Source organism: Oncorhynchus mykiss, chromosome 22 (assembly GCF_013265735.2).
Source record: "Oncorhynchus mykiss isolate Arlee chromosome 22, USDA_OmykA_1.1, whole genome shotgun sequence".
In the NCBI taxonomy this organism is placed as follows: Eukaryota; Metazoa; Chordata; class Actinopteri; order Salmoniformes; family Salmonidae; genus Oncorhynchus; species Oncorhynchus mykiss.
This window is the reverse complement of record NC_048586.1, coordinates 16,442,871-16,467,001: the sequence shown is the minus strand read 5'-3', so window position 1 is coordinate 16,467,001 and position 24,131 is coordinate 16,442,871. Positions and strand designations below refer to the sequence as shown.

Below are 24,131 nucleotides of genomic sequence, written 5' to 3'. Positions count from 1 at the left end.
AGATATATTCGATTGGGTTCAAGTCTGGGCTCTAACTGGGCCACTCAAGGACGTTCAGAGACTTGTCCCGGAGCCACTCCTGCGTTGTCTTGGCTGTGTGTTTAGGGTCGTTGTCCTGTCTGAGGTCCTGAGCACTCTGGAACAGGTTTTCATCAAGGATCTCTCTGTACTTGCATCCGTTCATCTTTCCCTCGATCCTGACTAGTCTCCCAGTCCCTGTCGCTGAAAAATATCCCCACAGCATGATGCTGTCACCACCATGCTTCACCGTAGGGATGGTGCCAGGTTTTCTCCAGATGTGACGCTTGGCATTCAGGCCATAAAGTTAAATCTTGGTTTCATCAGACCAGAGAATCTTGTTTCTCATGGTCTGAGTCCTTTAGGTGCCTTTAGGCAAACTCCAAGCAGGCTGTTGTGCCTTTTACTAAGGAGTGGCTTCTGTCTGGCCACTACCATAAAGGCCTGATTGGTGGAGTACTGCAGTGATGGGAGAACCTTCCAGAAGGACAACCATCTCTGCAGAGGAACTATGGAGATCTGTCAGTATGACCATCGGGTTCTTGGTCACCTTCCTGACCAAGGCCCTTCTCCCCAATTGCCCAGTTTGGTTGGGCAGCCAGCTCCAGGAAGAGTCTTGGTGGTTCCAAACTTCTTCCATTTAAGAAGGAAGGAGGCCAATGTGTTCTTGGGGACCTTCAATGGTGAAAACATTTTTGGTACCCTTCCCCAGATCTGTGCCTCCAAATTTCTAAAAAACCTGTTTTCACTTTGTCATTATGGGGCATTGCGTGTAGGAAAAGATTGATTGTATCCATTTTAGAATAAGGCTTTAACGTAACAAAATGTGGAAAAGGGGGAGGGGTCTGAATACTTTCCGATGCACTGTCTATATACTGAACAAAAATATAAGTGCAACATGTAAAGTGCTGGTCCTCTGTTTCATGAGCTGAAATAAAAGATTCTAGAAATGTTCCATATGCACAAATAGCTTATTTCTCTCAAATGTTGTGCACAAATTTGTTTACATCCCTGTTAGTGAGCATTTCTCCTTTGCCAAAATTATCCATCCACCTGACAGGTGTGGCATATCAAGAAGCTGATTAAACAGCATGATCATTACACAGGTGCATCTTGTGCTGGGGACAATAAAAGGCCACTCTAAAATGTGCCGTTTTGTCTCACAACCCAATGCCACAGATGTCTGAAGTTTTGAGAGAGCATGCAATTGGCGAGTTCATTTCTCTACCATAAGCTGCCTGAAACGTCATTTTAGAGAATTTGGCAGTACATCCAACTGTCTTCACAACCGCAGACCACGTGTAATCATGCCAACCCAGGACCTTCACATCCGGCTTCTTCACCTGCAGTATCATCTGAGACCAGCCACTCGGACAGCTAATGAATCTGCGGGTTTGCACAACCGTAGAATTTCTGCACAAACGTTCAGAAACAGTCTCAAGGAAGCTCATCTGCTTGCTTGTTGTCCTTACCAGGGTCTTGACCTGACTGCAGTTCGCCGTCGTAACCTGACTTCAGTGGGCAAATGCTCACCTTTGTTGGCCAGTGGCATGCTGAAGAAGTGTGCTCTTCACGGGTGAATACCGGGCAGATGGCACACGGCATGTATGACGTCGTGTGGGCGAGCGGCTTGCTGACGTCAACGTTGTGAACAGAGTGCCCCATGGTGGGGTTATGGGTTGGGCAGGCATAAGCTATGGACAATAAACACAATTGCATTTTATCGATGGCAATTTGAATGCACAGAGATACCGTGACGAGATCCTGATGCCCATTGTCGTGCCATTCATCTGCCACCATCACCTCATGTTTCAGCATGATAATGCAAGGCCCCATGTCGCAAGGATCTGTACACAATTCCTGGAAGCTGAAAATGTCCCAGTTCTTCCATGGCCTGCATACTCACAAGACAATGTCACCCATTGAGCATGTTTGTGATGCTCTGGATCGATGCGTACGACAGCGTGTTCCAGTTCCCGCCAATATCCAGCAACTTCACACAGCCATTGAAAAGGACTGGGACAACATCCCACAGGCCACAATCAATAGCCTGATCAATCAATAGCCTGATCAATCAATAGCCTGATCAATGCAAAGGAGATGCTGCATGAGGAAAATGGTGGTCACACCAGATACTGAGTGGTTTTCTGATCCACGTCCCTACCTTTTTTTTTGCTTTTCCACGGCCCTACCTTTATATATATTTATTCATTTATTTCCTCCTAATATTGTAAAATCTGTGTGTCCCTTCATTGGCCTGGGCTATTGTTTTAATTCAAGACCAGATCGTTTTTATTGATCTCAGTTTGTCAGTGTCAGAGTAGCCACTCATTTAATTCATTTGTGTGGTATAAGAAAGTATTCTACTAATGTCTTCTGCCATGTAAATGAAATGCATTTATTAAAAGCCACCCAAAAAATCCCAACCCTCCTACAATTTTTCCCCCATGTCTAGAAATCCTAAAAACAGTAGCCTGTGCCACATCGCAAATGTTACGGCTTTACTATAAAGGGGCTTCATCTTCAACCGTAAATTTACCACGCAACTTTGTGCGCAGATTTGTTGACAGAAAATTAGGGTGTGTCGGGGGTGGTGGGGGGCATAAAAATCCAAAGCCCTGGGGTCTATGATTGCTTAATCCTGCCCTGTGGGCCTGCCTGCCAATGGGCCTTTCACATCTGTATGTCAGCTGTGCACACAGCACTGCTGGGCTCTGCTGGCTCGCTCCTCATTTAAATGCATCATTGAAGCCATTAATCCACGTAAATGGATTTTGAAACGACGGCCATTCAAAAAAAACAACAACAACAACATGCAATTTAATACAGTAATCCTTTCAGGGCCGAGACAGAAAAATTCAGCCTTTAAGATGTAGCCCACGGGCATAAGTCTGAGCTTAATAAATGGGAAAAGAGTGGAAGCACTGCTGAAGTGATATGCAATAAAACTCCCAGAGAGAAAAACACAGGGAAAGACATGCATTAGGGATGACTTACTTCATCTGATCCTGAACCGAAGATAAGCAGGTCAAAGGGGATCGCAGCCACCATGTCTATAAGGAACCAGCCTTTGAAATAGTGAATGGCGATCTTCCCTGGTTGGCTGACGACTTCCTCGTTTAGGTTCACATATGTGGTCCGGAAGTTGATAACGATGTCAACGATGAACATGATGTCCACCATGAAATCCACCACGTTCAGGGGATTGCAGGAGTATCCACACTCGCGCCTCATTTGCTCCTCGCGGTCATTGAGTAGGAAAGCAGCAGAGTAGGGTGTGAGGATGGCTGTATAGATGACCAGCAGCAGGATGAGCCAGTCCCACATAGCTTTGAAGGGACTGTAGTGGAGGATGGTGAATCTGTCCATGCGTGGAGTCTGGAGCTTGTATTCTGGAAGGACATCAGCACCCAGTGACAGTACCTGTAGTAGCAGAGAGGAGGGGACAGCAATCACCAAGAACACTAATTTAAACAAATTCGGGCAAAAAGTTTTACTCTGTAGATTTGAGTGTCAAACATTTCTCTAAGTGGCAATATAATAATCTATCCGAGGCAGCTTTTAACTCCCTTATCTCAGTAGCTGGCTATTGCCGGAGCAATCGAGGTAATGTACCTGGCTCAAGGACTTGACAGCCGCTATGATTCAGCTGAGAGTAAGTGAGGCACAGTCCAACTCTATTAGGACAAGTCCTCTCCTCTCATTTGACAGACAGGATGATTGCCACCGTCTTGGGAAGGAATAATAGGATTCCCAATATCAAATGTGTTCCACAGAATCCCAAGTCTGGGTAACAGTCTTTTTAGCTAACATTCCACTCCTGTCTTTGGCAAATTACAAGGAGTGGATTGTAATTGCTGAACAGCGAAGGCAACCAGGCTACAGAATCACTGCCTTACCGTCTAACATTCCGGTAGTAAATTCACGTATAGATTTTGTAGGGGTAGATCATTTTGAAAATGCAATTTGATTTAATGATAGAATTGAGGGAGGATAATCAGGTTATATATCATAGCAATACATCTTTTGAAAATGGTAGCTTCTACAAAAGCTTTCGCAGTGCTCTGTTAATAACAATGGTAGAGATACAACAGACAGTGTCCATTGCTCAACAGCTTCTGGGTTAGCTTCTCTCCATGGTTGGACTCTGACTCTGGGGCTTATTTTGGCTATCTAAGCAATGTTGTAATCTAATTAAGCAATAATGCCCGAGAGGGTGTGGTATATGGCCAATATACCACGGCTAAGGGCTGTTCTTAAGCACGACGCAACGCAGAGTGCTTGGACACAGCCCTTAGCTGAGATATATTGGCCATATATCACAACCCCCCGAAGTGCTTTATTTTTTATTATAAACTGGTTACCAACATAATTAGAGCAGTAAAAATAAAGATTTTGTAATTCCTGTGGTATACTGTGATGACTGTTTGATAACGCTCTCCGTAGCCGATTTGAGCAAGACCTTTATACAGGTCAACATTCACAAAGCCGCGGGGCCAGATGGATTACCAGGACGTGTACTCAAAGCATGCGCAGACCAACTGGCAAGTGTCTTCACCGACGTTTTCAACTTCTCCCTGAATGAGTCTGTAATACCTACATGTTTCAAGCAGACCACCATAGTCCCTGTGCCCAAGGAAGCGAAGGTAACCTGCCTAAATGATTACCGCCCTGTAGCACTCACGTCGGTAGCTATATGATGTGCTTTGAAAGGCTGATCATGGCTCCTCCCGGATACCCTAGACCCACTCCAATTCGCATACCTCCCCAACAGATCCACAGATGACGCAATCTTAATTCCACTCCACACTGCCCTTTCCCACCTGGACAAAAGGAACACCTATGTGAGAATGCTGTTCATTGACTACAACTCAGCGTTCAACACCATAGTTCACACGAAGCTCATCACTAAGCTAAGGACTCTGGGACTAAACACCTCCCTCTGCAACTGGATCCTGGACATCCTGACGGTCTGCCTCCAGGTAGTAAGGGTAGGCAACAATACGTCGGCCACGCTGATCCTCAACACCGGGGCCCCTCAGGGGTGTGTACTTAGTCCACTCCTGTACTCCCTGTTCACCCACGACTGCATGGCCAAACACGACTTCAACACAATCATTAAGTTTGCTGACGACACAACAGCGATAGGCCTGATCACCGACAACAATGAGGCAGCCTATAGGGGGAGGTCAGAGAACTGGCAGTGTGGTGCCAGGAACATAACCTCTCCCTCAATGTGAGCAAGACAAAGGAGCTGATAGCGGGCCACAGGAAAAGGTGGGCCGAACAGGCCCTCATTAACATCAACAGGGCTGTAGTGGGGCGAGAGTTTCCACATCACCAACTAGCTATCATGGTCCAAACACACCAAGACAGTCGTGAAGAGGGCACGACAAAACCTTTTCCCCTCAGGAGATTGAAAAGATTTGGCATGGGTCCCCAGATCCTCAAAAAGTTCTACAGCTGCACCATCGAGAGCATCCTGATCGGTTGCATCACCGCCTGGTATGGCAACTGCTCGGCATCTGACCGTAAGGCGCTAGAGGGTAGTGCGTACGGCCCAGTACATCACTGGGGCCAAGCTTCCTGCCTTCCAGGACCTATATAATAGGTGGTGTCAGAGGAAAGCCCATAAAATTGTCAGAGACTCCAGTCACCCAAGTCATAGACTGTTTTCTCTGCTACCGCACGGCAAGCAGTACCGGAGCGCCAAGTCTAGGACCAAAAGGCTCCTTAACAGCTTCTACCCCCCAAGCCATAAGACTGCTGAATAATTGATCAAATGACCACCGGACTATTACATTGACCCCCCCCCACCCCCCCCACTCGTTTTGTACACTGCTGCTACTCGCTGTTCATTATCTATGCATAGTCACTTCACCCCTACCTACATGTACAAATTACCTCAACTAATCTGTACCCCTGCACACTGACTCGGTACTCCACAATTTTTTACTTTAGTTTATTTGGTAAATATTTTCTTAACTCTTCTCGAATTGCACTGTTGGTTAAGTGCTTGTAAGTAAGCATTTCACAGTAAGGTCAACACTTGTTGTATTTGGCGCATCTGACAAATAAAGTTTGATTTGATTTGATACGGTCTGATATACCATGGCTGTCAGCCAATCAGCATTCAGGGCTCAAACCACCCAGTTTATAATGTCCAGTTAGTATGTGGCTTTCCTCTCCTTTGGATCTTAATGAGCTCTGACAGGCTGCAAAGAGAGACCTTCTATCTGATGATAGTGCTGGAGAAATGATGAGGACAGAGGCCTTTGTTTTATGTTGCCTCAGTACATCTACAAGATGAATTATGGATTCTCCCATGCATCTCGACATCTACCGTATCTAATGTGAAAAACCCACCCACCGAATGGCCAATTCAAGGTAGTGCAACACAGAGAATTCAGAGAGTTCAGTCGGATGATGGCTGTACTTATGAGTGAGAATGGCTCGTCTCTTCTATAGAATGTCATTGTCAGGAGGAGTGCTTGTCAAAGAAGGTCTGGTTGTACGGGAAAGCTTGGTGCTCTACCCTACAGCCTGTGCTGACGGTTTGACACTGACGGTAATGAGAGGACAGTCACTATACAGCGCTTACTTGTTGAGGGAACAAGCAGGAGCGATTCTACTGCATACTGTATTACACTGCTGGACTTGTTTTTCCACAGAGCAAATCACACCGGCTATTCATTGATGAGATTGGTACTAATGCAATGAATTGGAGAAACAATGTCAAACAGTGTGGAAATATATGATTCAAAAGCAGCCATTTGTACAAACATAATGAATAATATAGGCAGCAATGTGTCTGGCATTCATTTGGTAAATGGCTTATTTTGTGGCTCGTACGCATCATGTAACATGAAAGTTGTACGGGGGAAAAAAAAAAAAAGAGTCAAATGTGCTTTCCAGACAGCCAATTGTCTCACCTGTGTGACTTTCTCAGTGACGTTGTGCGTTCTGTCCTTAACCTTGGGTGCTATGATAGTGTTTTCTGACGATGGGGGAGAGTGTGCCTTGTTTTCGTTATTCCGCTCCGTGAAGTTGAGCGCAATCAGCGGGATCTTGTTGATGGTGCTGTACTTGTTGATGTTGGACTCAGAGGTGGAGCCCAGCAAACTGGACTTGAGATGATTGAACGGACCTGGAACGTAAAGACAACCCAAAGAAATTGACTGTAGAGAGGTGGTAATACAGTATAGCACAGCTCTAGTAAAGGACATGGAGTAGTACCTGGACAGAGGTCAAAAACTGTAGCAGTGAGCCAAACATCACACATTTGATGATGGTTGGCGTTGGTGATCAGGGAAACTGATGGGAAGCAGACAGAGCATAGTGACCACTGATTCCCCCCCCACCCCCCCCCCCCCCACCCGACCCCAGAAAGCAAAATAGCTTTCTTTCATGCAGGTGTTAGGTTGGGTGGGGATGGCAATATTAGCAATCAGTGGAGGCAGCAGGCTTTCATTCAGGAGGTGTTGATCAATCATTCAAAGACATTTAAAAAAGCTGACATGACAAAAAAACACTCAACTGTCTAAGTCACAACACATTCTCAAGTGCAGCGCTTCGTTGAGGGTAGAATTTCAGGGAGAAATCATCATCACTTGTGGTCAATTGGCTTGATTAGGACACATGCTTCAAACAGTCCAATGCACAACAAGCATGGTCAGTGAACGCATCGTTACCTCTGATATAGCGACCATTGTCTAAAAGCAGCATCAAAGTGGCGAGAGGAAGAGAGAAGATAGAAATAGTACTGTGGATGCAGATATTGTTGGCATGGATCCGTAATAGTATGCTGTAATACACAATTCCTGAGCAAGGAGTACTCACAAGACACAAAGATGACAATAGCTCTGTCCCCATTCGAAATCTAGGGACCACAAAGCTTTCGCTAGACATTTCATCGTCCTACTTTACCTTCACTCGCGTGTCGGTCCCTGAACATGCTCTTGGAGTTGCTGAAGCCTTCTATGTCGTGGACGGAGGACGCTCGCCTCATGCTGCTCCCGCTGATGCTGCCTCTGGAGATGGTGTGTGCGAGGCAGGTGGTGGACTGGTGCGCCTCCGTCTGGTACAGCCTGTCCCACGGGTGCTGCTTGGGAGAGGAGTGGTCCAGGGGTCCGGGTCCATGCACACTGGCCTGGGAGGAGTGGTGGCTGGAGCTGATGAGGGCCCGTGTGTCGTTGGCATCGGTGGGGCTGCAGTTGTCCTCGGTCGGGGGCGACTGGAAGTTGGTCAGAGCCACAGAGTCCTCGTTCTGTTTGGGGGAGAGGGAGTCCACCACGACGGCATCTGGGTCTTCTTGTGGAAGAGACTGTTTGTTGGAGACCAGACTCAAGGCAGCCTGGCGGAATCGGAAGAATCGTCCCTTTCCTAAACAACAGAAAATGTTGGACGTGTTTATTCCTGCACCAAACAATCAAATGATTAAATGATGAGAAAGTTTGATTTTGACTAACATAACATGTCAAAGATCTAAAGCATAAGCAATAGCAACAATTATTTAGTCAATTCAGTCACATTTTCAATGAATGCCAATCTCATTACTGTTCTTTGAGCTGGAAGGTGCACTTTCATTTCTCTGATTGTGTGGAATTCTATAATTGGATTACCTTATGTGTTCATGATCAAACAGAGGAAGCAGAAAGCCGGAGAATCAACCTCTAATCCAATGGCATTCAATGGTACGTGACTGGATAACCTTGATCGGCCCTTTACCCATAGTGCATAGCGTGTATACTGCTGTAATGCCTGTCATAGTGTTCTTTCTTATTTGAGGATTAATGAATTAAAAGTGTTGATACGTGGACACTATGTATTGGCATACACCGCAGGGTATCACAATGTATCATACTCCGTTCAAGGTCATAAGTGAAAACACTTAGCGGAAAGTTAATCTCCTTCCTTAATTTAATTTAATGTGTGCCTCATGTGTGTCCACTGTGCAGTAACGTCTTCAGAGTGACACACAGGCACATATAAACCAGTGAGGGAACTGTAGTTTGGGTTCATTAACAATAGAAGTGGTGAAAGTGAGCCCCAGGCTCACTCATAAATATGAGGCAGCCATCGTTCAGCACCCTCCTTGCATCGTGTCACTGCCATCTGTTTCCATTCCCCAACCACACATACTTATGTTACAACCCTAATACACAATAAAGCCATCACTCTCAACAGGGCCCCTGGACAGGCCTCTGAAATAGCCCCCAATTGCAGGAAGTCTGCAATTTAGACCTGTTTTTTTTTTTTAAATGGACATAGGAATACCTGCCTCAGCATCTCTACTGTAGGTGTCTTTGATTTACACTCATATGAGATGCCAGAGGAATGTAGCGGGCTGCATATTTCAGGTGAACTTCGAGTTCCAGTAGTATAGAGTTATGGTTGCAAAGTTCTGGTAGCTTTTCCAGAATTCTCAGGTCTTCAGGAAATCCCAGATGGAAGATTTCCGGAATCAGAAGGAAATTAGAAGGAAATCCGGAAACTACAACCAGGATATTGGGGGAAAAATGTGCGAAAGTTACCGGAATTTGGCAAGCCTACGTAGTAGCCTACTGGATTCATTACTGCTTTTCTCCTCTCACTTATTTCATCTGTATATAAAACGACATCGATCTGTAAACCCAGCATCACCAGACATGGCCTCCTTCACCAGCTGACACACGCTTTTGTTTTCATCCCCCTGCAATGGCTTGGTATGAATGCAAGTAGAAGCTGTTGATTTATGAATGGTAGGGCAGAGAGCACTTGATCCTCACGGAGCCTTCTGAATTAATAATGGCTGTTTTAGTGTTTTACTCCTGCTTATGTCAGAATGTACTTATGTAGAACACAGTTCCTGTGTGTTTTGTAGAAATGTCAAAGGAACAGGATATAGAAGCAATACAGAAGCAAGAAGACAGGGAATTCAATTTAGAATACGCTTTCTCGTTTCAGCCCCACTAGTGTAGAGTATTTATTTCCATTGGGAAGAAAGAGAGAGCATGTGGAGGTCTTTCTCTTTTATACCGTTAAGCCTTCTAGGTGTCATTTACTCTAAACACATTCATTTTCTATTCCATACAGCAGCTATTAATCCGTCGCAATAACTCAGTATGAAATTAAAATGAAATGGTTCAGAGGCAGAACAGCTATTGGTTGCACCCAGTGAATTTAGCTGACAATGAAGTCCTGAATTCAAATAATGTATTGTAGTTTATGTGAATCTATACCGCCGTCATTTCCCTATAAATAGCACGGAGGAAAGATTCATTTTCATACGGTCCAATGCATCTCTTTTCTCTGTAATTTTGTACTTCTATTTTTGCTGAGAAGGGGGTTCTGTGTGCAGACTGTGAAGAAGGGATTATTCTTGCCTTCGCTCATACTATTGTGCTAGTTGCTATGATACCTGGAGACAGTATGCACAGGTTCATAATTAGTCCCCCATTGCCCCCAAAATCACTTTGCAAAGGGAAGCATATTTGTATGAGGCCAATAACTGCAAGCCGATGCCTGTCGGTGAGGAAGCTACTGATCGATCCCCCAACATGCTTATCTTTTCCTTCTTTCTGTGGTGTTTGATCCCCTCAGTAAAGACCTTTAGTATGAAAATCAAGCAATACGCTCTGATCAGTGGTGTTATGAACACACACACACACTAACACACACAAATATAATGCACACACAGATGACACACACAACACGCACACGACACACACAGTGGACACGTGCACCCCCCCCCCCCCCCCCCCCCCACCCCCCCCCCCCCCACCCCCACCGCCTTGGGTGCAGTGCAGTGTTCAGGATTCCTACTGAACCGTGCGGATGGCTCTGCCTTGCTCAGTGAGAGGAGATGCTCGGCACCTCCAGAATCAGGAGCAAGCAGAGATGTCTTGTTGACATTTACACCCTCTGACACACAGCAGTGGAGGAGATGGTAAAGAGACACAGCCCCCAGTTCAAATACCACTGCTTTGTTCCCTATCTAAAAATAAGCACAGACGAAGCAAAATAAAGAGATGGCAAAATTCCACAATGACAGAGTCCAAATAAATTGTGAAATAAAAATCTATTCAGTTTCTTGTGAAGAGAAACACAATCTAGTGTGCTGTCTTCCAGATGATAAAATAACTGTCCAGTAAACATCACTTTTAAAAGTTCATATTCTGTTAACTCATACCCAAATAATGGAAATGCCTTGTCCTATATTCATACTCGCAGCCAAAGCATAAATTGGTGAAAAAAACACTTAAAAACCCCTACCTCAAACTTGTCAAACAAATCTGGAAACATTGGACATTTACTTTAAGCTACATTTGTTCCAGGAACCTGGGTTGAATTTCTACAACTTGCCTAATTAGCCTCTTGTAGATGAGGATGAGCATGAATAATTGCAATTAGTAGTATCCATATGTGTAATTGCCCTTCGATAGAAGAGGAGTGTGTCTTTGGGAACTGGAAGGAAGGCACTTCTATTAGTGGACTGCAAAGTCAGTTAGGACTCCCTATGTGATGAGCTCCCCCTGATCTAGCTGCGGTCTTACATCATTACATAGGTAGTCTTCTAAATGACACCCTATTCCCTATCTAGTGCACTACTTTTGACCAGGGTCGAAAGTAGTGCATTTTATAGGAAATAGGGTTCAATTTTGGGTGAAACATGACATTTCGTTAAAAAAAAAGGGTAATACTGCATATCCACATTACCAGTAGACATACACAGGGCAGGAATCCGGATACTCACTGGAATCAGTTCTTTCCGGGGATGAGTGATTCAGCTTCTCTGTCGAGTCGCTGCTTCCTTCCTCAAGTACGTAATCAAAGTTTAGAATGAACAACATCACTACGCCTTCCTCGTTCTTCACCGGGATTATGTGAGTGTAGCACTGGAAGTCCGTCCCTGTAAGAAATAATAAACCTGTCATGTCTAAAAGCTAATGCTCCTCATCTTCTCCTTCCACAGTTGAGCTCCACAACAGTATAACTTCTAATCCATTCTAAGATGGATGCCTGCTACTCTACCTGAGAACGCTCCAATTTAATAATAATAATAATAATAATAACATAGTGTTGGAACCCATGGCATCCTCCGCTCTCTGAGCAGAGAGGAAAATCATGTCCTGCAAAAAGAGAATTTCGACCCCTAGATGGCAATACTTAGAGAGATTATTTTTATTCCAATTATTATTTTTCCTCTAGCAATATTGATATCGTAATGCCACGCTGCTAGCACCTCTCTTAGTGCTAAGTGTTCATCATGAATTCCCTAGCTTTATGATAGTAAGGCAGTTTGCTGATTCGACGTGGACACAGACTGGTCAAGAGGGCACCTTACAAGTAGTGTGCTTTATCCTGGACTCAGCACACAGGCCAGAGCTTGACATTGCACATACAATGTGCCCAAATGGCACCATATACCCTTTATAGTGCACTACTTTTGACTAGGATTCATTGGGCTCTGGTCAAAAGCAGTGCACTACTGTATACAGCGAAAAAGGGTATCATTTACAATGGACACATAGGAGGACAGGACTACGCTTGGAACAGAGTCAACTCCCAGGGTTTCTACTGGGTCATGCCAGACCCACTACCGCTGAGCTGCCTCCTCAAGAGGAGGAAAAATCCACTATCAAGATCTTGGCTGCGTTCCCCGGTCAAAAGTAGCGCACTAGGGAATAGGCCGCCATTTGAGACAAAAAGTATCTTTCTTGTGCCCATAAGATGGCAAATATCTGGAATGCACTGACTGGATTATAGAAGGATCAGTACCTTGGGATGAATTTCTCCAGGCAGAATGGAGCAAGAAAAAGAAACCGACCCCCACCCAGTGAATATGTGTTCTACAGAAACGGAAGCATTTAGGCTACAACACAGTATATGCAAAACATGGAATGCAACATTTCATCAAAGCTTAATCATCTCATCAGCAAATCAGTATTATGTTAGGTAATAGTATTACTAAATATGTTGTACTTATCGCGCAAACCCCTAATATCGCGCAAACCCCTAAAAACCATTTGAATATCCACACCAGAACTTAATAGGGTCAAGAGAGTTTTAACAGATTGCAAATGACTTCAGCACTGCTGGAGACACTACATCAAAACAACAACAATCTGCCAGCCTGAATGCTTGTCATGCTATAGCTGAGCCATGCTGTAATAATATAGGGAGAAAAAGTTGACAACGCCATCAGCACCTTTTTAAGTGAGATTGACTGTTCTCTTCCAGTTACCTCAACTCGGCTGAAGTCTGTGTCAATTAGTTATAACACATATGCTAAAGCTGCACTACTATCTAATTACCAACAAAAATGGTGATACAGGAAAAATGGGTTTTGGTTCCTTAGGGTCTTCCAATCTATTTAGAGCCGGTGCAATATGTTAGGCCAGCTTCCCCGAGGCCTCGGTAGGGCATCAATGTCAGGAAAATTGTGTTGCTCGCTTATTTCAAAGGATACCAAACAAGCTTCTCAGAAAGCATCGTAAACAGAAATACATACTGAAATGTTAAGGGTCCTTCCATATAAACAGGTAGAAACTATATATGTTTGTGCGGCTATATCATTTGAATAGGAGCCATTCCTTCAAAAAGATAGGAGGGCCAAGGCACTCTTCATATAATTCATTAAAAGGCCTTTATTTGTATGGCATGTTCAATGGAAACAAAGATGGCGTGTTTCGTCAGGGAGTACAAAGACATGATAATGCAAAGTCCTCTTTTTGAACAGCTTTTTCTAAATCAACCCTGATTTGAAGAGGGAGTGGTTGCAGAATTCATTGGACAAAACCTAGTAAGCAATATTCTACACATTAAAAAGTGAAATACTGTAGATACGGTATGTTATCAAAATGCAAATCAAGGTTAGACCCATCAGAACCCCTAGGCACCTTGAATATGACTGGGCAAGGTGGTAAGAATAGGAGACATCTTTTTTTATAGTACACTAGATCACAGGAAACATGGACCACCGCAGTCCTTATTGCACACAAAATCATTTCATAAGCGCACATTGTCGTCAGCAAATGGAGGGCCAGGAGGTTGAGGGTGGTCTCCTGTTGCCTATACATGGTTTAAAAATTAATATAGCCTTGGTACTGATGATGCCGATTTATCTGGTGGCTAAATCTGTCATTAGATCAACTGATGATTTTCCAGCCCTAATCTCTTAGTGCAGCCTCCATAACCCTATATCTCCATAACCCTATATCTCCCACTGCATTATAATGCCATCAGCATTATCATTGAATTGTAAAAGGCGGGTTCAGACTAATTCAGAGTCATGCAGAGTAGAAGCACCAATGCCAGAGAGAAATAAATCCTCTCATCAGTGGGACTCCATTTCTCCCAGAGTCTCAATGCCCTCATAAAACAAGCCGCACATCTGCTGCCCTTCTAGGAAGAGCACCCGATGTGCAGTAATAAGCAATACGCAAAGAAGATCAAAAGATGCCCATCCGCCCCTATGCAAATGTGTCTCTCACCGTCTACCAGCCAGGCCAGCAGAGGACACGTTACCAGTGTTCACAGTAATCTCCTCAGAGCTGGATCTCACATCCACACTGCCAGTCACATTCATCGGCAGTAGGATGTCTGTCTGATTAAACCTAACAATCCTCTGTTGGACTGCATTTACATGTCAGGCTTTAATAGGAGCCCCCATGGCATGGCCATTCTTCACAACAATATTTTATGTCCAAAACTGTGAAAAACATTTACATTTCTATTGGATTTGTATTTTGTACATTTAGCAGACACTCCTTATCCAGAGCGACTTAAAGTCCGTGCATTCAACTTACAGTAGCTCGGTAAGGCAACCACGTAACCACAATTCTTGTAATTGTGGTGAACTGGTGATAAGGGAAGCGCCTTCATCTGGTATGGGTTATAATGTCCGTTGTATGAAACTCCTCACTCATCTCCTCTGCTATCAATACTGCTCATTGTCATTGCTTTAATCATTAATCATTCATCGATTTTAGTTAACTGCATTTAGGTTCCCCCCACAATTACATGACGGAAATTACCTCTATTCATCTCCTTGGACATCTATCTCAGCAATAAATGATTCAGTGCATACACGGATCTTGTGTCTGTTAGTTGGCATACATTAATGTTTCACACTGCGTCACGTTTTAGATCTGTGGAAACTAGCTACTGTGTGAGGAGAGTAAAGAAAATGCCGCAAGAAAGAGGAGACCCAGAATGATTCTGTGGCAGCATATTTGGGAATTGATTTAACTTACCAGATGGGAAAACAATACCCCGCTAAAAGGCTGAGCTATTTGGGTGCCTCCTCACCCTGTCTCCTGCTGAAAGTCACCTACGCAGGTGTATAATAGCCAACATCCTCTTTTCTTTTTTTCTTTTTTTACCTCCACCGGGGTGATGAATGTAAGAATCCGAATCATCATGTTAGATACTTCTGATGACATATCCGGCCTAGTCATGTGATCTCAAGATGATTCTGTCACAATACAAGATGGTTTAACGTTATAATATGATGTTAACATACACACAAATGCACACACACACACACACACACGCTTACTCTAGAAATAAGGTACAAGCAAATAGAACTCGGGAGTGAAACAGGCCAATCATTTCCTAGTCCTGGTTTCATGTGGTCAGGGGACTATTCACACCTTTCACTGTCATTAGGAAGGATTGTTATGGCAGACAGACTCTGGTGTGTTGATTGAATGGAGAATTCCCCAGTTCATTCCCTCTGCCAGTACACGGATCACATCAGACCACGTGCATGATTGTGGAAAGCGGCCAGGATAAACAGTGTTGCATACACTATGTGCACCTCTCAGGTTGGTGGTAAATCACACTGAGAAGCACTGGGAAATGTGCAATAAGAGCATTTAGTGGTGCATTTGACCTATGGTTCAAGACGTGTTATTCAGTGCTATACATATCCTAAACAATTGCGTTATTAGTTGCGTACCGGGTTGTATTCACTAGGTACCAAATAGCAAACAACTAACTGAAATAAGGAGGGACTAACTGAACTTGTCCAACACAAAATATAGTGTGCACTAATGAATACGACCCAGTTACCACCTCCCCCCTGTGTGAGTTGGTAATCATTTGCAGGCAGGTTGGGATAATTGAAAGTGGCAGGTTCAGCAGAATACAAAGGTCTAATAGTGTACATTAGTGTCTCTCCTAGTGATTGGATTATCATTAATTTCAGTAGGTGGGTTCAAGTTTCCCTTCAAGTGTCAATCTAGCAGCCCCTTCAGTCCCTAAGGAGCTGCCTCAGCCCCGAAGCATGATCACTGTCTTCAGACTGGCAGAAGGTCAAATGAGATTTCCAGCGCTTTTACCTTCTGGTCCCATTGAATGTCAGATTCCAGGCCACAGAGAAATGCAGATCATACTGATATTGTGGCCTTTAAGGATAATACACCTGTCATGGAAAAAGCTTTTATCAAGCTGACTATGAATGCATAAGCTCAGCGGGCAAAGCAATTGTGTGATTCCTAAGATGCACAGATATGAGGCTTCGGAAAATAACGTGGTAACTGAAAGATTTGATAAGACTTAGAATTTCACATTTTTTTCCAAAAGTCTGCAGAGACATAACTGATAAGGGAAATTGATTCTTAATTAACTATATATTCAATGTGTTGACAATAGGGAAGTCTAAATTGTTACAGATCAGATATATCTGAATTCGTGTTACTTTGCATACTATACACATGATGACCGTACATCACCTTGGCATTGCAAACTATAATTTTCCTTTCAATGCTTTTCAAGTATGGATAAAAATAGATGTCATTCCTTACCAATGACTGCACAAGGTCAATGTCTTGCCAGTCCCGTAGAAGTATTGTGCCTGTGTGAATACATAGATACAAGTGCTGTATGGATATCAGTTCCCATTTCAAGATGATGGAAATTCCATTCGATTCTATTTCCACCATCAATAATTGAAAAGATGGCTGCACATTGAGCCATTATTGATTGCTAAAGGTCTACAGCTGTGTTGATCTCTTCGTCTTGGAAATACTTCTCTGTACGGAAGCACTCTGGCGAGAAAGAGAAGTCTAAAGGTACTTTTAGAAGGGCGGGGCTAGGACAGTTAGTTACGAGCAGTACTTCCCACCCCTTAAACACAGGACCTTCAGCACTCACCCACACTGTTTCGGATCTTTATGGGCACGTCGCATTAGTCGAAACTAAATTGATATAGGTACACGTTATTTTGTTCAGCAGACGCGTCTTAAGGTTAAATGCTAGTGCAACGAGGGGAGAAACATTCCCATATTAAAAAAACATTTAACACGGATCTTCATTTTTTTGGTGTTCGCTATGAATCTCAACATGTAGAGAGAGAAAAACAGCAGTTCCAGACGGAGCAGGCGATACATGAGTCATGACACTCTCCGCGGTTATCGTGCTAATACAATGTGACGTGGTTGTTGCAGGGCTGTGTTGCGGAGGCCATACACAACCGCACAAGGGGCACAGCCATTCGAGAGGGGAATGTGTAAGGGGAGGGAAGGCATACTAACCCTTTGTTTGGAGTCTGTTGGCCATGTGGCCATATCTCGCCTCAGTTGAGACTGCCCTAAGCTAGTCATCATGGCCTACTTTTATCTTTAATCAGTGTCATCAAGATGAACACCAATTTCAAGTGCATCTTACTGTATGTGTTTTGCTAGCTAGCCAGCTAGCTGATATTTGTCATCCAATGGGCTGAAATAGCTAATTGCTGGCAAAAGCTAATTGGAAGTAAAACAGATGGTTTGGTGGCCGTTGGATTGGATTCAAGAGGGTCCCCCATGAAATGGAGATATGAATTCATATGTGGATATGTAGGGCGACTGGCCAAGGCGTGTGTTTGTGATGTTCAATACTCCATCTGCTACCTACTGTACTCTGTGTTAATTATATTTTTGTCAGATGATAATTACAGAGAGCCTGTCTAGAACAGCATTTATATCAGGCCCATTTTATCGAAGACTTCAGCGAAATCTACTAATCTAATTCAAACCTGATATGTTTTAATTCAATCCAATCTTTATTCTGATAGAATGGGTTCTTTCTAATAAACGTCTGACCTTGGCAAACACTAAATGTGCTTTGCAACATACTGGGAGTAACCAAAGAGGCTAAGATCAATAAAAAATGCATGCACCTCTTTTTGAGCGCAGCCATCCAGGTCTCCCGAAGCAGCCAATTGTGAGTGTCCCCCCCTGTCGCCCCCACCCTCCCCATCACCCTGCAGCGGGGGGGGGGGGGGACGGCCCTCCAGCTCCTCAAAGGGGAGTCACCTTTGAAACCCTGCACCCACGCATACCTCAGCAGCATGGCTAGGTATGCTGGGACTGTTATGTATTTAACTTCAGCGTGCTGCTCAGTGTCAGCTTCCCTTTGTACTCACTCATTCAGTTCCAAGGTACTATTACACCCCTCGGAATAGGGCCGTTTTACAAAGCCCAGCAAAGGAAGTTATTTATCTCATTGATTATGAATCTTCTTTGAGAGGGAAGGCGTTGTGATTTCGGATTTATCTCCTCTCACAACTATTTACTGTTCAACACCGAGATGAACGATAATGTGCCTGTGGCGACGGTTTTGGATGTGTATCTCACTGTGGTCTGGACTGTCCTTTTCGAAGCATACGCATGAACAGCTTCACTTTTCAGCTTTTTGCAGGGCAAAGAGCTGGCGATGTGTTGCTGATGATGTCGTCACCGGGCATTTCAAGACCCCCCCTCCCCCCCCTCCACAATGGGAACATGACACAGTATGAAAACCAAATTAGAGATGCTTATATTAAGCATGACTATTCCCATCTGCAGTTTTATACTAACATGTCTGCATGACTATGATTCATTTGATAGTATCGCACTCCTGTAGACCGAGAGTGAGCAAGCAAGAGGGAGCACCTGAGGTCTAACACCATCGAGTTGTGAGTCATGATTTAATATTGGCCAGACACACTTCCCCTATTTCCTATGCCGTGACACTATCGCCTATCCATCCTTATGCTCAACTATTCCTCTATGTTGTCAACACTGGTTCAGCCCTATTGTGTCTAATGTCATTTTCACTCGGTGAAATGTGATAGGCTTTAGCTAAATGCTTTAGCAAAGTGGGGTCGACAAACAACTCGCGTCGATAGGCCCATTGCTCGCAAGGATGTCATGAATCTTGCATTTGTGTTCCCATCTACGGGAGCCTGTGGATTGTGCCCTTCCATAGCCCTGTAATGCATTTACGCGGTAAGCTGCTCACTCCCAGTCACCGCAGTGTCATCCTTGACATCTTTATTCATGAGCTCTGCGCCTCACTCTAGACTCATCTGAGGAGTATTAAGAGTCCTGTCTCGAGGCACGGGAGGGAGGGAGAGCGAGTGTAATGATTAAGTTTGAATGTGTCGTATGGCTTTTACTCTGCTCCCATTCCTTATTAACCATGATTGACACATTGAGTTTATACAGAACTACACGGAGACTAAAGTGACCTTAAAACCCTGCTCTTCAGAGAGATACTCCTCACCAATGGCTCCCTAGGGTACTTTGTGTTGTTGTCTTTCTCCAGGATTCTAAAACAATCTATTCGACTTACTCGAGGAGCATCTGGCTCTGATTCCCACGTGATTAGCAGAAATATGTCAAGGCTAATGACTGCTGCTGCTGGAAGGTACAAAAATTATTTGGATTTTCCAGTGAATCTACAGTCATTTTGCACTATGTACATATATAGTGAACGGCAGAAAAAAAGTTGGGTTAAACGCTCTTTATTGCCGTGAGCCGGGGGAACAAAAAAATACGACCTGCCTTCCTGTCATCATATACTATCCCTTGAAAAGAGGAGCGACACTGCAATGCCTTTGAGGGGTGAATTATACTGACCAAAAAGCGCACTGCCTGACAATGGCAGGAGGTGGCATTACATTTTTAGATGTATGTCATTGAGCAGCAAGTTCCTTTTAATTCACTGCGAATTCACAGCACTGCTGCCTGCACTGAACACGGTTCATATCATGTCTGGAGTCAAGCTAAAAAACCACTAAACCCATGTGGAGATAGTGGCTCAAGAAAATGGAACCCAAAGAGGACCGAAGGTCCTCCCGAGAACAGTCAAAACGAGGAGATAATAGCCACATCTGCTTTTCGGATTACATCTAGAGGAGGCAAGGACCTTGAACATATGCTGGAATAACAATGCCTCATGGACATAATGCACAGTACAGTTAGAATGAAACCTGGTGTCACCCCTCACAGGGATGAAGCTCAATACAGTAGCTCACGTCCTTTTCTTGCTCAGTTCATGTGCTCAGGAAAAGCCATAGAATTAGGAATTAGAATAGGATCTCTATGGGGAAAAACTCGGAACCGACAGTTAAATCTAATTGAGAGGAAAACAGAAAGGCCCACCTTTTGAAGCTGGTGCGGCATCCCAAATGGCACCCTATTCCCATAAGGCTCTGGTCCAAAGTAGTGCAGTATGTAGGGAATAGGGTCCTATTTGGGATTCAGCCCTGGTTCCAGTCTGATGATGGTACATTGATTACTGGATGAATTGTTTTGTTCAGACTCTCATAGATTTCTCTATAAGGGTTGTGACTGGGCATGGCCCGTCTCGCCACTGTTGAGAGATTTCACAGGACGGCATGCAAATACTGCAGTCACTCATTGATTTATTGTCATTGTGAAACAAGATGACATTGATTCGCTGTTAGCTATTTGTTTCGTCATTACAATCGTCTGGAACAGCCTCGGAGGAAGGCAGGTGAGTCGCAGCATATTGTGCTCTAGACCAGAGTGAACTGAGACAGCACTTTCCTTTCCTCTGTCAGTCACAGACAACACACTACTCCCTACTGTGCCATGGCAGCTGACCAATCCCCATTGACCTTGTCAGAGTCAAGATCCACTCGCTCTGCTGCATGTGTCTTAGTGACGACTAGGACCAAGAGAAGGTACAAACTACCCTATTGCCACGGACAGTCTCTACTATACATACAATTGGAAATTGATAATGTGCTGGTTCATGCTCCTAGAAGCTGTATATCACATAATACCTCTCCAATGCCAAGGTCTTCAATAAATTGGAATGTTCAGCCTACTGGCATTGTCTGCCAAGCCACTGATTACACCTCCATTACGCAATGGCAATTTAAAAAAAAGAAATCAAGCCAGATATCATTGTCAAAGGTTATCTTGCTTCCTCGCTTAGAATATAATAACATTTACTGAAACTCTCACATCACACCTCATCAAAACAATGATATCCATAATGGTTTAAGACCTAAATGGTTATTGTTGGTAGTTAAATACAATATTTTCCAGAAGTAGCACCGTTCAGTAAATGCAAAGGAAGATCCGCATTCTACATAGACAGGAAATATGGATATTGGTAGTGCTTTCCTATAAATGCTAATTGCCTATAAATGCTGTTTGCTCCATCCACATGAATAGCGACATTTATCGCACAGGTCAATGGAGACACTTTCTTAATTGAAGGAAAATCTCTTATTACTTCTCATTGTCAAGTGCACTGTCAAAACTGCATAACCTCATCTCTGCTGTGTTCACCGATTCTCTCGAGTAGGATATCAGCACATATAATCAAAACAAGGCTGCATCTCAAATGGCACCATATTCCCTTTATAGTGCACTAAAACCCAAAGGGCTCTAGTCCAAAGTAGTGCACTATTAAGAGAATATAGTGCCATTTGGGACTCACATGGAGGTGGACGTCTTGCGGTGGGACTGTAGCTTATGATTTCTCAGAGACAGCGTGTCACACCTAGTGTATAAGGCCACCTCTCTGTCGCTGGCCCGGTTCACTGACTCACCATCTTTGCGATGATATGTGATTTCCACCTTGCGCTCCTCTGAGCCCATCAGAGCCTGGTCCACCTGGCTGATGGCATGTGTGTCAGTGTGCTCGCCATGGAGGAATTCACAGGTGCACGGCTTCTGCATGACGTCCGGTCTGGAGTAGCCAGTCATCTCACAGAAGCCATCGTTACAGTAGATGATTGCACAGTTCTGCACCCGGGCATTGGCTATGACAAATTTCCTATCTGCAAGAAAAAGGAAACAAAAAACCACAAGGCTATCAAACCAATTGGTTTGTGGTGTCTAGATTTGAGGTTTATGAACATTTTAAGAGTATTTGTAAATTGAAGACAGTCCAGTATTTGATATCATTAATACAAATGTGGTATAATTTGAAATAACTGTCGAGAAGTTGTAAAATAGCACTTGATTTCTGAGAACATCTATTGACTAAGACTAGAGCATAACAGAATACATTCTTGACACTGCTTGATGTGTTCCTCTAACGCATTCTTTAAATGAACAAACCCATTCTTAATTGGAGAAATATGAACGTTAATTCATACGACCCAACAGCTTTTAAAAACCTAACTTTATGCCCACTCTATGCCCACTTTTACAAACAGACTAATAAAACACACGCGCCACAACGCCAAGAACAACACTTTAGATTAGCACGAGGATACCAGGGATGTTATACTTACTCTGTCCCTCGAATTTCCGTATTATTATCCCAAGAAATGTATTTTGTGGCGCAACATGACCTCTTCGTACAGGCATGATTATTCCGTGCTCTTGTGTAAAGGCGCGTTTGCAATGAGACCCTGAAGTTACTGTTGTTGCCTCTTGCTGATATTTCCTTTGTCACAAATCATTCTCGGCGCACTCACCTTGCACTTTAAATGACCTTTCCCAAATTCACTAGACTACACTTCAGCCAGCATGCATACCAGAGCATAGGAATGACTCCTTGCCGATGCGTACGGAATCGGGGAGGATTTCTGCTTTGGTCAGATGTAGTTTGTAAACCATTTCTAGTTGAAGATGGATGCGATGTTGACGTTCTCTGTGGCGATGTGGTGGACAAGAATAGAGGACAGAGGCTGATATGCCAGGGGGAGTGACGTTACCCCCCTAAGGGTTTAGTGCACAGCGCTGCCACCTCGGGTAAGGTTAATTTGCAGTGCTGAGAAAACTACAGTCAAGCAATCTCGACCTGCACATACAGTATGTCGTGTTCAGTGAGTAGGTAATATGTGCGCTATGAGTTACATATTTTGTCCTTGCTATCTGTGATCATTGGGACGTCGTCCCTGACAATTTTGAAGTTGAAATGTAAAATGGTTAAGGTTAGGATTAGGGTTCAGTTAGGGTAAGAGTAGGGTTTAGTATAAGGACGTCCTAAAGATCCCTGATAGCGCTAACCTTGGCATCTTTGAGCCACGTGGTTTTTATTTAGGTAGACTATATATGTTATATCATCCATGGACAGTATAGGCTATACATTCATGAAAATGGCTTTGCTCGGTGAGTTCATAAATACAAAAATAATGAAGCCACAACGAGAAAGGAAAGATGTACTTTATCCACAGTATTTGTTATGCCATTACTGGGCAGCTTGAGCTTTACCATTTCGAAATGACAACATGAAAGCGTTCTGTAACAGCTCGTGAGAAGCCTATGCTGTTATAGCACACGATGACTTGTCCATGGTGCTGAAGTTTCAGACGCTAGATTTCCTTATACAAAATACTCTTTAACGCTGTTTTTGGCGTTTTTTTTAAATGTGCATTGTTGTGTCTTAATGTGTAGCAAAACAATTCAAATGTACTCAATGAGTGTTATATTTGAACTCGTGAAATCCCTAAATGACCAATCGGCAGCTCTGCTAATCTCTGTGTAAACAAATGCAAATGTGTGCAGAATGAAAAGCCCTTCTTACTGTCCTGCAACATCTGCTCATATATTTCGGTAGGAGCGCACCACCCATCTTCTCCAATAAAACAACATATTCAATAGATGGCATGTGTACTGCACTGTCCCCTTCTTTTTCTTTATGCCTTCTTTCATTATAAGCGTTTAGTTGTGGTGTGTAAAATCTTACATCATATTTTGTCTTCCAGCGTTCTTTTTTAGAGGACTATTTTAATCTCATTCTGTCATGTATATCAGAGTATTTGAACTGCATGCAAATGCACAACATAGCACATGCAAGACACCTACAAGTAGCCGACAAAATCACGTCAACACTTGCTTCCACACAGGTGTTGATCCTGCGTTAATGAAGCAATTAACATCCCATCATGCTTA

General features: G+C 43.7%; 1 protein-coding gene across 7 annotated transcripts in view; it reads right to left on the bottom strand.

The window, feature by feature from the left end:
* The window catches only part of LOC110502057 (potassium voltage-gated channel subfamily H member 7), a 50,416-nt gene extending 27,450 nt beyond the window's left edge, over window positions 1–22,966 (bottom strand). For 3 of the 7 annotated variants that reach the window (XM_036958872.1, XM_036958869.1, XM_036958874.1), the window contains exons 1-7: window positions 22,526–22,964; window positions 21,836–22,066; window positions 11,753–11,908; window positions 7,945–8,400; window positions 7,710–7,730; window positions 6,951–7,165; window positions 3,016–3,441 (exon numbers count right to left, since the gene is read on the bottom strand). In XM_036958872.1, coding sequence (XP_036814767.1) covers window positions 3,016–3,441; window positions 6,951–7,165; window positions 7,710–7,730; window positions 7,945–8,400; window positions 11,753–11,908; window positions 21,836–22,066; window positions 22,526–22,601 — 1,581 coding nt within the window. In that variant the 5' untranslated portion in view covers window positions 22,602–22,964. Of the gene's footprint in view, window positions 1–3,015; window positions 3,442–6,950; window positions 7,166–7,709; window positions 7,731–7,944; window positions 8,401–11,752; window positions 11,909–16,808; window positions 17,052–21,835; window positions 22,067–22,525 lie in introns of those variants that run through there. The other 4 variants (XM_036958871.1, XM_036958873.1, XM_036958870.1 and 1 more) reach the window with 4 other exon arrangements.
* Window positions 22,967–24,131: the final 1,165 nt, after the last annotated feature.